This window comes from Gekko japonicus, unplaced genomic scaffold (genome assembly GCF_001447785.1).
Source record: "Gekko japonicus isolate JY-2015 unplaced genomic scaffold, Gekko_japonicus_V1.1 scaffold1011, whole genome shotgun sequence".
In the NCBI taxonomy this organism is placed as follows: domain Eukaryota; kingdom Metazoa; phylum Chordata; class Lepidosauria; order Squamata; family Gekkonidae; genus Gekko; species Gekko japonicus.
The window spans coordinates 228530-242246 of NW_015176478.1; the positions used below are offsets into that span (position 1 = coordinate 228530).

General features: G+C 49.4%; 1 protein-coding gene across 1 annotated transcript in view; it reads left to right on the top strand.

Annotated features, from left to right (window-relative positions):
- The window catches only part of ENOX1 (ecto-NOX disulfide-thiol exchanger 1), a 239110-nt gene that overhangs the window by 201979 nt on the left and 23414 nt on the right, over positions 1-13717 (top strand). Inside the window, 1 exon segment of the mRNA XM_015427201.1 lies at positions 3960-3965. Within this exon segment, the coding sequence (XP_015282687.1) occupies positions 3960-3965 (6 nt within the window).

Sequence of the window (13717 nt, forward strand, 5' to 3'; positions counted from 1 at the left end):
TCTTCTGGCACAACACCAGTACTCCAGGAAATCTCAAAGATTAGAGCCAGAGGCTCTGAAATAACATCTGCAATTTCTTTTAGCACCCTGGGATGCAAGCCATCCAGCCTTGCAGATTTGAAACTATTTAAGGCAGCTAGATGCTGTCTCACCATCTCCTTACTTACTCTGGACTGGCAGTTCCTCCTTCTGTCATATGCCTTGCATTCTTCAGTTTGTATACAGCTCGCCTTATGGTTAAAGACCGACACAAAGTGAGAGTTAAGTAATTCCACTTTGTCTTCATCCCTTGTTAAGGCTTGACCGTCTTCCCCGAGCAATGAGCATTACTCCATCCCTGTTCTTCTTTTTGCTCTGAACATAGGCATAGAAATTTTTCTTGTTGTTTTTAGCATCCCTCACAAGCCTCAGCTCCATCTGTGCTTTAGCCTTTCTGGCACCATCCCTACAGATTCGAGCCTGCTTCTTGTATTCACCCTCAGTAATTTGTCCCTCCTTCCATTTCCTGTACATTTCCCTTTTTAGTCTCAGCTCTTCAGAGAGGTCCTTGTTCAGCCACCTCAGCTTCATTACCCGTCTCCCACCTTTCTTTCTCACCAGGACAGTCTGCGATTGTGCCTTAAGCACTTCATTTTTCAGCATCTCCCATCCTTCCTGTGCAGATTTCCCCCTCAGCATTTCCAGCCACAGGATCCTACCTAATATTTCTCTGAGTTTTTTAAAATCAGCTTTCCTGAAGTCCAGGATATGAGTCCTACTATGTCCTGGTTTCACATCCTTCTCTGTGTCAAATTCCAAGCTGACATGGTCACTATTCCCCTTGGATCCCACAACGTTCACTTCATCAACCATTTCTTCCTTGTTAGTCAGGATTAAATCTAGGATAGTGAATCCTCTGGTTCCCACTTCCACCTTCTGAGAGATGAAGTTGTCCGCAAGACTATTCAAGAATCTGCGGGATGCCCCATGTCTCACAGAGTTAGATTTCGAGCAAATATCTGGATAGTTGAAATTTCCCATAACCACAACATCCTGTACATTCAGTCTTGAGTGCAGAATCATAAGCTACATTGTTGCAAAATACATTCTCATGCTTCTGATTGATGAGATATTGAAATGTGCGGGATTTAAAATGATCGATCCCAGGCTACAAGTATAACTTGCTGCGATGAACCTTCAGAATCTTGAGGATTTCAGTTCCTGTTTGTAAAAAAGAGCAGTTGGTATCAGAAAATATACAAGCCATTTGCTGTGCCATTCTGACCGGGTCTGGCTACATCTTAAATGTAAATGGAGGCAACAAAAAGAAAATAAGGAAAAGCAGCTTCAGAAGGGAGAGTGGAGTGGAGAAGCAGCAGGAGAGATGATAATGCTTAACCTCTTCCTTGCCTGCTTCTCTGTTGCAAAACAAGCCCCCCCCCCCTCTCTCTCTCTCTCTCTCACACACACACACACACACACACACACACACAGAGGGCTTTCTCCCCTGTGGGGTTCTAGACACGGCTGTGGTTATTTAAATTAGGGTTGCCAGACTTTAAAGTGGTCCCTCTAGCAGCCCTTTTAATCTCAGTTTGACCTGCAGCAATCATCAGGTGACATTGTTTAGTTCCGTGCCCATTTAAGAACATAAGAGAAGCCATATTGGATCAGTGGCCAGAACCCAGGTGCCCTCAGGAGGTCTACCAGTGGGGCCAGAACTCCAGAAGCCCTCCGACTGTTGCCCCCCCCCCCAGCACCAAGAATACAGAGCATCACTGCCCCAGACAGGGTCTTCCGTCTATACCTTGTGGCTAATAGCCACTCATGGACCTCTGCTCCATATGTTTATCCTGTCCGCTCTTGAAGCTGTCTGTGCTTGTAGCCACCACTATTTCCTGCGGCAGTGAATTACATGTGTGAATGACCTTTTGGGTGAAGAAGAATTTCTGCAGATTAAACCTCTATTAAAAGGGCAAGACATTTCTCCTGGACATTTAAAACCCCATTGGGAAGAGTAGCTTGAGGACACCATTTGTAGCAGAGGGGGGCACTTTCTTATCCATGCAACAGACAAAAAACTTTGACTGCAGTCTGCACAAAAGATTGTATCAAACCTGGGCTGGAAAAGATTGGAAGAATGTGGGGTGGGGTGGGAAGTGGAGTGGAAAATGTACTGTAAAAAAAAAACAACCCACCCACTCCAGGTTGGACACCAAGTGGAGGTGGGGTGAACCCACATTCAGTTTTGAGTGCAAAAGCATAAGCTATACAGATATGGAGGTAGCAAAAGCCAAGTGGCTGGGGGGGGGGGGGAAGGAAAAGGATCTTGGGGGGGTGATTTGTGGAGAAGTAGTAGCGGGTATTGGGGAAGGGGAAGCACTGATACCAGGGGTGGCATTTGGACAGATCCTGTGCACAGCAGGGCCGTTTTCTTTCCCTCAGCCCCTCATGCCCTACCAGGGATTTTGGGGGCCTCTATTGTAAAAGGTAATTGCTATAGCAATATATAGCAATTGTCGAGAAAGCCCTCCAGTGCCACAGCCGGGGAATGGCAGTGCTAGAGGGCGGAGGCAAGGGGAGTATTGGGGGGGAGGCACCATGGAGACAGTCCGTGGCCACTGCGAGTGCCTCTGGATCCCCACTAGCAGGGAGATCTCCACAGAGGATTTGCACCAGCAGCCAAATGCCCAGAAACTGGGTCTTCATCCTGTAGAGGGAGAGGCATTCGGACTGCCTGGGGAGCCTCAGGCGGGAGGCCGTTGGCATTCTTCCGTGCGTGGTTGCCGGCAAAGGCTGCTCCCCAGAGGGACCCTCCTTGCTGGAATGGTCGCTGCTTTCCCACGGGTGGGGGAGGAGCCGCCTCCCACTTTGCAAGTGGCAGCAATTGAGATGGAGGCACATGGGGACGGCATTTGGGTCGTCCCCGTGGCTGGCACTGCCCCCTTGCGCACTTCTTGCCTGCCACGTTGGTGCAGAGGCCCCGCTGTGAGCCCAGTCTTGCCAGCCTCACCTCCTGCTGCCTGCCGATCCCCAGCCACAGGTGAACTGTGGTTTTCAAAATAAAGCCCTGGCAAAGGGCTGGGGGGGGGGCAGTGCCAGAGCTGAACATCACCGTTTTGAAGGCACCGCTAAGCTCCACTGGGGTCCAGTCCCAGACTGGCCACAAACAGAGCTTTCACGTGAACACCTGAAGCTGCCTTCTCCTGACTCAGGCCCTGGGGGTCCATCGAAGTCAGCCTCGTCTACTCAGACTGGCAGCGGCTCTCCGGGTCCTCCTCAGCCTGAGGCCTTTCACATCACCTAAAACTTGATCACGTTGATTGGAGATGCTGGACACTGAACCAGGGACCAAGCAGATGCTCGGCCAGTAGGGTTGCTGGTCCAATTGTTCTTCTCGCGGGGGGCGAGAGGGAGCCTTCCGGGAGTGGGGAGGTGGGGAAGTGTCATTGACGTGATGATGTCACGTGGAAGTGACATCACACCAGGGGTGTTGACGTGTGATGCATCTGTTTGGGGTTGGGGCTGCCCCCGCCAGCCTGCTGGCCAGCAGTGGGCTGAAGCCCTGAAAATCAGGGGAAACCCCACCCGGACAAGGGTCTGGCAACCCTATTTGCCACAGTGCCACAGCCCCTCCCATGTAGCCCTCACAGTCAGCGCAAAGGAGTTTTTTCTTTGCTCCGGCAGCAAGGGAGAGCCCTGGGAACCCCACAAGACATGCTCAGAAAGAGTGCCGTGTCACGTGGGAGCTCAAAAATCAAGTTGGACTGTGCTTTTTACTACCCAGAGAATCCCGCCGCCCCCCAGAATGTGCCTCCTCTAGTCTGCAGACAAGAAAGCTAGTTCCTGTTGCACTGAGATTTTATCATCTCTGTCTCCCCTCCCCCTTGACCCGGTCAGGCCAGGTCAGAGAAGCATTTCCTCCAGTCCCTTCCTGGAGAGTTATCCCTGGAGTGGTTGTAGCCCCCAGTCCTGGACAGAGCTCCGTTTGGGGCCTGGTACTTTTCAATATTTTTATAAATGATCTGGAGGAGGGTGTGGAGGGGCTACTCATTAGATTTGCAGATGGCACCAAATTGGGAGGAGCAGCAAACATACCAGAAGATAGAGAATTTGTGTCATTTTCTGTCTTTGATTTTTAAGGTTGTATATGCCATTAAAGGTTTATTGATTGATAGAGAATTCAATGGGATCTGAGCACCCTAGAAAAGTGGGCAGATGTGAACAAGATGCCATTTAACAAGGATAAGTGCTGAGTTCTACATCTGAGTAACAAAAATGAGGAACAGGCATACTGGATGGGGGGTGCCCTTCTGGGTGGCAGTGTGTGTGTGAACAAGATCTTGGGGGTACGGGGGGACCGAGAGTTAACTATGAGCAGCCAGTGTGATGCGGCGAGAATAAAGGCCAATGCAGTCTTGGAGTGTATCAGCAGAGGCATAACATCCAGATCGCAAGATGTCATCGTCCCACTGTGCACTGCCTTGGCCTCACTGCATAAAGGATGTGGACAGGATGGAGCGTGGGCAGAGGAGAGCGACGAGGATGATGGGGGGGGGGGCTGGAGCCCAAGAAGCCCTGCGAGGAAAGGCGGAGGGACCTCTTGGGAATGTTTAGCCTGGAGAAGGGGAGGTCGAGGGGGGACAGGATGGCTCTCTTTAAGGATCCGAAGGGCTGTCACTTAAGAGGGGGGCAGGGAGCTGTTCCTGTTGGCAGCAGAGGAGAGGACTCGCAAGAATGGGTTTAAATGAAGGGCGGGAAGGTACCAGCTGGATCTTAGTAAAAGTTGTTCAGCAGTGGAATCAGCTGCCTGGGGAGGTGGTGCGCTCCCCCTCCCTGACAGTCTTCAAGCAGCGGCTGGACAGACCCTTGTCAGGGATGCGCTAGGGGCCGATCCTGCGTTGAGCAGGGGGGTGGGGCTGGATGGCCTGTGTGGCCCCTCCGGACTCTGTGTGAGTCTAGGATTCCTCCAAACTCTGTCCCGTGCCTGGAGAAGGGGGAGGCTTGGCCATCCCACGGTCTTTCCTGCTAAACACATTAGCATTTGTATGAAGGTGAGCCTAGAAAGCTGTTGACGGACTTCCTTCTTCCAAGGGGGAAAAAACCTTTTACAATTGCCAAGTGGAGGTCTGCTGCTTGCCAGCCTCCCAGGAGAAAATTCATTTTGTCCCACACATACCAGATGGAGATAGATTCAGGTGGGGGCAGCCGTGCTGATCTGAAGCAACAGAACAAAATCTGAGTCCAGTCAGGCCCCTTGGAGACCAACAAAGTTTAATTCTGGGCAGAAGCTTTCCTGTGCACACAAAAAGTTATACTCAGAATTAAGCGTTGTTGATCTTAAAGGTGCCTGACTGGACTCAAATGTATCCCCCCCCACACACACACACACAGAAACATGGAAACAGCCCCAGGGTGCCCTTTCTGTTGGCCAGTCAGTCACAGGGCTATTTTTGGGCAGGAACGCACAGGAACGGAGTTCCGGCTGGCTTCCAAGTTGGCCACGCCCAGCAGGAACTCATTAGCATAATAGGCCACACCCAACAGCAGAAACTCATTAGGATTGGCTACATTAGGGGTGTGTGGCCTAACATGCAAAGGAGTCCCTGCTACAAAAAAAAGGCCCTGGGTTTGGACAACAAGCAAGGACCCGTAGGCTCAGGGCGGCTTACAGGGCATATTGCCGAATCATAGCATAAAACAATACATACATTAAAATATTAAAACCAGTTATACTCGTAGAAAAATATATTCGGTGCTCCTCTCATAAAAGCAAGATGGCCGTCTCTTAAAAATCTCATCCAAGTGCTCAATGAGTTACTGCTGTTGGGTGTGGCCTATTATGCTAATGAGTTCTTGCTGGGCTTTTTCTACAAAAAGAGCCCTGGAGTCAGATGGCATCCCAAGAACACATGAAGTGGCCTGAATACTGAAGCAGCCCCTCAGCCCATCACGGTCAGAGCCGTCTACTCAGACTGGCAGCAGCCCTCTGGGGTCTCCGGCAGAGAAAGGTCTCTCACATCACCTGCTGTCTGATCCATTTAACTGGAAATGCCGGGACTGAACCCGGGACCCTCCGCCTGCCAAAGCAGATGCCCTGCCCCGGGGCCACGGCCCTCGCTCCTCCATTGCTCTGCCGGACGGTGCCAGAAGGGTGCCCTCCTCTGGGCCAAAGCAGTAGCCTGGCTTGTTGGGGCCGCTTCCTCCGGCTTCTGGGGTGAGCAGGCCAGTCGCGGGAGCTGGGGCGTGCTGCCCTCCAGAGCGAGGGGAGGCCTGGCAGAGGGGGAGGAATCGCGCTCGCTGGGGGCTGTGCTTCTCTCACAGACATCAACTGTGACATACGTTCCGATGAACTGTCACCACGTTCCAGCTGAGCCGCTCAGCACATGGAGCGCAGCGATTGTAGGTCAGGCTGCGATTGCTTAGCCTCTTCCTCCAGCGATGGAGCCGCTCGCTCGTGAAGGCTGTCTGCTCAACTCCTGTGATGTGCTGTGAGTGGCAGGGCGCACGGGGTGGGAGGTTCTCCTCCCAGGCCTCACCTCGATCAGTGAACAGCAAGTGAGCGCCCTGCCTCTGCCCTCAGCTGAGGGGTCTCAGGCTTCCTCCTCGCATCCCCAGCCTTTCCTCGGGAAGAGCTGCAAAAAGGCCGAGAAAAGTGCAGCCCAAAGGAAAGTGCTGAGACATCTTCCTTGCCGGGAAATCTGGCGTTGTTTCAGTTTGGGGGGGGGGATGCCCAAAGGGGAGTGTAATGTGTATATTTATAGAAATATGAATGGCAGAGAGAGGGGGGGGGATGGCTCTCTCCATCCCAGTTTTCCCTGCAGACACTGATCAACAGCGGGTTCTGAACTGCAAAAGAAATTCACTGCTGTAAGATGTGGGGACAATCGTGAGCTCAGACGGCTTTTATTGAGGGGGTTCATCAACTTCATGGAGGACGGGGTCTGTGGACGGGGACCCACAACAGTTTTAGGAAGCTGATGAATTAGTGTAGACCATAGACAACTTAACATCAAATAAAGCTCCAAGGCTTGAGTTAGTGCACCGTCCACGGGTTGTTCAGCTCTAAGATGCTTCATTGTAAGGCCTGAATCGGATGGAGTGAGTGATTCAGCATATGCCTGGACACTGGCTGCGTTCAGACAGGCAGTTTGAAGCGGGAGGGAGTCGTGGCAAAAAAGACCCAGAACAAACTGTCCCCGGTTTTCCCGGTCACACCACACCGACTGATGCGGGAGAATAGGCACAAGGGAGGAGGCACAAGGGAGCGTTCACACTGTTGGCCCAGAAGCACGGCTGTAAACTGCTTTTTCAGGTAATCCGGTTATGTGCGCTTATGTGCTCATGTGCATAAGCGCATCCCTACTGGATCATGGCTTTTCGCGTTCACACTTCCGGGAAGCGGGATGGACGCAGGAGCCAGTTTGGTGTAGTGGTTAAGTGTGCGGACTCTAACCTGGGAGAACCGGGTTTGATTCCCCACTCCTCCTCCACTTGCACCTGGCTGGATGACCTTGGCAAGCCGTAGTTCTGATAAGAGCTGTCCTTGAAAAAGAGCAGAGCTCTCTCAGCCCCACCTACCTCACAGGGTGTCTGTCGTGGGGAGGGGAAGGGAAAGGAGTTTGTAAGCCGCTCTGAGACTCCTTTGGGTAGTGAAGGGCAGGGTATAAATCCAATCTCTTCTTCTTCTTCTTCTTCTTCTTTTAATCGCGCTCTCCAGGGTTTGCTACCACTTTCACCTGGTATCTTTTAAACTTGGGAGGGAAGCGTTACAAGACGGGTTGAGTACGGCTGGGGAACACCTGACAGATGTACCTGTGTGAACGGCCCCTTTAATCTGTTTGTGAAACGTTTCTGGCTCGTGCCTCTATCGGAGCAAACTGCCGGTCTGACCTCGGCCACTGAGGGTGTGCTGCATCACTCCAAGTGTGTACAGGTGTTCCTCTCTTGGAATGGGATGCCTCTCTTGGTCTCCACCTGGGAGCTGCCCTCTCTGACTCCTCCTCTCTCTGTGTGTCCTCTGTCTCCACGTGGCCCTCCGTAGAGACACCGCTCTCTTCTGCAGAGTGCAGGGGGTTGGACTAGATGACCTGCAGGGTCCCTTCCAAGTCAAACATTCTATGCTTCGGTGACAGTGCCCTCATGCTCCCCCACGCACATGACGCCAGACATGCCAGCCATTTGTGAGAGGGGAAAGTAGTCTTTAAATTAGACTTCTCTCTCTCCTTTCGACTGCAACCTGAATGTGAACTGGATCTACTTGAATAAATGCAAGTTTACCTTTTTGGCAATATACTTCTTGGGAGATTTATGTATTGCATTATGACTGGGCAGATTCTGCTATATTAGCCAAATATCTCAGTAGGATCAAGCCCAAGCCTTTGGTCACTGATCTTGCACGGGAATGCAAAGTGTCTCAGACTTCAGCTATTCACTCAGTTGTCTTAAGGTCTGCGTGAAAACTGCATGAAAACTGAAATGAGCATACCAGGCACGATTCCGTAGACATGCCAGTAGTGTTCCCCCAGAAAGCCAACCCTTCTGCCAGGCATTGCAATAATGTTGGGCTCCAGGATATTAATTTGAAAGTCTAATCCATCCAAATTGAATTAATCTTTCATTTCCCTGGAATTCATGATTTCTGGTGCCATAGAAACTGCTCTCCAGCTGCATTCCCCTACGTAGCCTTGCCTGTTATGAATCAAAATGGAGAGAAACAAGGTAGGAGGTTCGGCGGGAGGGCAGGGTAAAAGTCTAGCAAACAAATAAATAAATAAATGGGGGGGGGTGCAACAAAACACTGCGGTTTCTTTCACAGCTTGCGCCTCGTCTGCCCCTTCAATCCAGCCCTGCCCTGTATTGAGAATGTGCTCAGGGCATGGGTTACGGAGCGGGATGGGAGCCCCTTAATGAAACAAAATCTGTCACATTATCGCTGGAGGCTCCCACTTGCCGGACAATCAATGGTTTGGCTTAAAGAGCTACCCTGGTGTTTTTGATGCAAGGAGGTTCTTTATATTCCTATATATTCAACCAGAAGGCGAAATGGGTAGGATTGCCAACTCAATCTTGAGACATTCCTGGAAATTTGGGAGTGGAGCCGGGGGGACGGACACACACAGAGTTTAGGGAGGAGGGAGGAAGCTCGAGGGGGAGGGGATGCCAGAGATTTTGCCCTCCGAGGTTCTCTCCAGAGGAGGGACTGAGCTCTGTCATCTGGAGATCAGCCCTAATTCCACGAGATCTCCAGGCCCCACCCAGCAGTGCTGCCAGTTCCAGGCTGGGAGATTCCTGGAGATTTGGGGGGTGGGGGCCGGAGCCTGGGGAGGTTGGGGCTTAGGAAGGCGTGGCACCTCAGTGGGGTTAGAGCCCACCCTCCAAAGCAGCCGTCTTCTCCAGGGGAACTCATCTCTGTCATCTGGAGAGGAGACCAGCTGCAATCTCCGGAGGTTTCCGGCCCCACCTGAAGGCTGGCGCCCCTTTCACCCAGAGGTTGGCCACGGCACCTGCGGAGCCTGCTCCCTGCCAGCCCTTGTTCAAGTAGCCAGGCTCCACAGGGAAGTTTCTCTTTGAGGCAGGACAGCAGTGAGGTTTGGCTTAAAGAGGCTGCAGAACCAGCCACACAGGGCAGTCCTAATTGTGTCCTGGGCTCTGCGGCAGAAAAGAGACTGGGCCAATCTGCCAATCAAAGGACCAATAGGCAGTTCAGCAAACCGAAGGAACTCATTGGCTACAGTTTGGGGCCATGGCAGGAAGTGAGTCACATGCCCTCCCCTCATCAGGACTGCGACAGATATTTCTGCTAAGCCTGTTAAGTAGGGGTGCCAAACCCCAGGTGGTTGTATATCAAAATGAGAGCTCACGGGAGGAGATTGTATCCATATAAAGACACTCCGTGAATGAATTACGAACAAAAGCAGAAAGATTATATTGTACAAAGCAATTCAAACAGTTTTAAATCTTTGTTAAACTTCAGCAAACCCTTATATCTTCTTAAAGAGCTAGGATCAAAAAGTACTTGATACAAAGGAAAAACTCAAATGAAGTCCACAAATCCTTTGTATAAAAAACTTCAGGAGAACAAAGGTTCTACTTCTTGCGTGAGCAGCAGCTACACACGGCTGGCTTCACTGCTGCATTCACGTTCTGCTTCTTCAGATGGCTGGTACTCTTTAGCTGTGAAACTGAAGATATACTTCTATGTTATAACATATTTACTACATCCCTAGTTGTCAGCACATACATACTCACTGAAATAAACTTTCAACCATAAAGAAGACCAGTTTAGATGTGGTGTGCTCTTTGTGGCAGACTCAAAACGTCCATTGGCTATGAAGGAATTACTTCACCAGGAACACAGGTGGATCTTTAAATTAAACACCTTGATCCCTAATGGTTTGAACACTGAATTTGATTTAAGTTGTTTCTTATAACATTCTGTTGGTTGTATACAAGTAGGTTGCTTCAAGTCAGTTTTCATTCCTTTGGTTTACCCACCAGTTTCATTAGAAATTTTATTCTTAGAAATGTAAAAATATAAAATAGGATATTATGTACTGATGTATGTTGTGTCAGAATATTATGACTCCAGGTTGTCAGTACATACTTAATGGTGAATGTTGAGTGTTAACCACCACCACTATTGTAGAAGCCTAATTGGCAGAAAGAGAACATGTCGGTGGAGCGAATGGAAAACTAGTTGAAGGAGAACTGTTGAAACTGTATTTCAGTGAGTCTGTATGTCAGTGACTATGTATCTACAGCCATGGCAGTGAACTCTCAGATGCAGATTCCCTCTTCTGGGTGTGTGTCTGTAACTGGCATCACTCTCGGGTCACCACACAGCTGTGATAAGGCAATTGTGTAATTTTTTTAAAAAAAACTTTGGATACCACCCCCCACACTTCACAAGTGATATTCCACCTCAATTTAGAAAAGTGTGGGTTTTTTTAATTGTAGCTGCAGAATAAAAGGCTTACTGTTCTGAAAATCTGCAGGAAGATGTGTGTGCATAATGGTCCCAGGTCAGGTAATTCTGAGTAGACCCGCTTACATTTATTTATTTATTTTACTCCATTCATACCCCACTTCTCTCCCCAAGGGGCCCCCAAAGTGGCTTCTTCATGTTCCCTTCACATCGACCCTACTGGACAGGTTAGGCCCAAAGGGTGTTGCTGGCAGGGCAAGCTTCCACGGGGACTCAGACCTGGACTTCCCAGGGCTCTAGCTGCTCCCTCCACCATGCTAGCTATGAGGTTGCAAAGAGCCCTGGACAAAAACGTCCTGTCTCTTTAATAAAGGCCTACTGGGTGGAAATGGGCAGCTGAAACATCTGGTGGCATGGAAGTATAGTACAACAACAAGATAGGGGAGCAATAAAATTATAAAATATTATGGCATCTAAAATTATAAATAAGAATCTAAAAGTGTTAAAATACAGACATGATAAAATCAATATTAAGATCAGAAATTAGATTTAGGCCTATCTGTACTTTATTTCTTTCCTAGCTTGGTATGCCAACCAACCAAATTTGGCAACCATCCTAGTCAGCTTTTGGTTATCCCCTGCCAGCATAGTTGACAAAAGTATGCTTCTATTACGACCTGGAAAGGAATTAACTATAGGTTTGATCAAAACTTCCCTAATGTTTTGATATATAATACAATCAAAAATTACATGTTCCAATGTTTCGTCAGCTCCCAACCCACATATACAACTTTTCCTCTGGTCAATAAGACAGGACAATTTTTCTCCAGGTTGTTGGCAACTCTACTACTTTGGGATTGCTCTCTTACAGTGCAATCCTAAACAGGTCTATTCAGAATCCTACTCAGGTCTATTCGATGGGGTTTACTCCCAGGAAAGTGTTCTTAGGATTACCACAGAAGTCATCTTTTTGGAAATGATTCCGCAAAATGTAACTGAGAAAAATGAACACAGGTAGTAATTCTACAAAGTGATAGTGAAGATTTCATAATCAGCATTACAGATGGATGGGGGCCGTGTAAAGAGTGTATCTCCTTCCTGATTAATCCTTCCTTTAACAGAGTCTTGGGTGTGGAACACGCACAGCTGACTGTTGGAGGAACACTTTCCACACTACATTTATTTCCAAGGAGAGTTGATAGATCTTGTCCTTTGAGGCTATTCGCTAAATCTGAGCAGATCAAAATGCCCTCAGAGGGAAGGATTTGGTGTCTCCTGCTTGGTTATTAGCAGTCTGTGATGCATTTAATGGGATTAGTACCTATTTGATACAGTTGACAAGTTGGATTTAGCAAATACCCTCCTATTCAGAGCCTGCTTGGTGCGGTGTTGGCAAGAATGCATCATGGTGCCTCTTCTGTATTTTTGGAGCGCACACGAAAGGGAAATACTTAAACCGATCATATAAACAAGACAAGGATGAAAAACAGACTTTGCTGTTTGATTGCAAGAAACTCTGACTTGTGCAGAAAATACTCTTCTAAGGACTTGTGAGGTCCTTTCCTTTTGCCAGACCTGGGGCCCATTCTTAAATTTCCGCTCGAGGCCACATGACAGGAGGAAGGGGAGCCTAGGTTAGTACCTGACCGGTATCAAGGGAAAGACTATGAGTGGCAGGCCGAGAGAGCTGAGGTGTCATGGGTCAGCCAGGGCTCAGCAATAGTGAGGTCTGCTCAAACAAGGAGGGGTCCTGGGTAGCCCGCCCAGAGTTAGCAGAAGCCAGCAAGCAGGAAAAGGAGCTGCAGGCATGCCAGGACTTACAGCCAACAGCTGGTGCAGAACCACCTCCACACTCCAACCCCGATTCAGCAGGTGAAAGTCAGTTGACCACTCCCAGTCCTCTGAGATCCCCTTCACCTTCGGAGTGCTGCAGCCAAAGGCTGAGAGCTGAGCTACAGGTCAGGCAGTGAAGTGCACGCCTCCTGGCTCACTGCCAGCTGCCTGCTGATAATGTAGATGAGTCTCTGCAGGACTATTTCTGAGCAGCTGGCTGGAGGCATGACACTTGGGCGTATGGCTGTGAGGCCTCCCGAGGGAGGCTTTTGGGGCATGGGCACAACCTGTACATTAGATGCTGAACTGCCGCCACTGCCTGATTGGTTCCTGGAAACCTGACCTCAGACTGAACCTTCAATGGATTCTGAACCCCTGACCGTGGACCAAACGACACTGCTTTGATTGAATTCTGAAACTCTGACCTTGGCCTGCACGACACGGGACTTCGGAAACCTCCTCTGGCCATTGTTATCTTGGGAAGCAGAATAAGGCACTGTAACCTGACACCTAAAAAGGGTTCCAGAGGAGATCCGGGAAATTACAGGCCAGTCAGTCCGATGTCGATACCGGGTAAATTGGTGGAAACCATTATTAAGGAAAGAATTAGTAGGAAACCTCCTCTGGCCATTGTTATCTTGGGAAGCAGAATAAGGCACTGTAACCTGACACCTAAAAAGGGTTCCAGAGGAGATCCGGGAAATTACAGGCCAGTCAGTCCGATGTCGATACCGGGTAAATTGGTGGAAACCATTATTAAGGAAAGAATTAGTAGGTACATAGATGAACAAAACCTATTGAGGCAGACTCAACATGGGTTCTGTAAGGAAAGATCTTGTCTCACTAACCTGTTAATGTTCTTTGAGGGGGTGAACAAACATGTGGACAAGGGGGATCCAATAGATATTGTTTACCTTGACTTCCAGAAAGCTTTTGATAAAGTTCCTCATCAAAGGCTCCTAAGTAAGCTCAAAAATC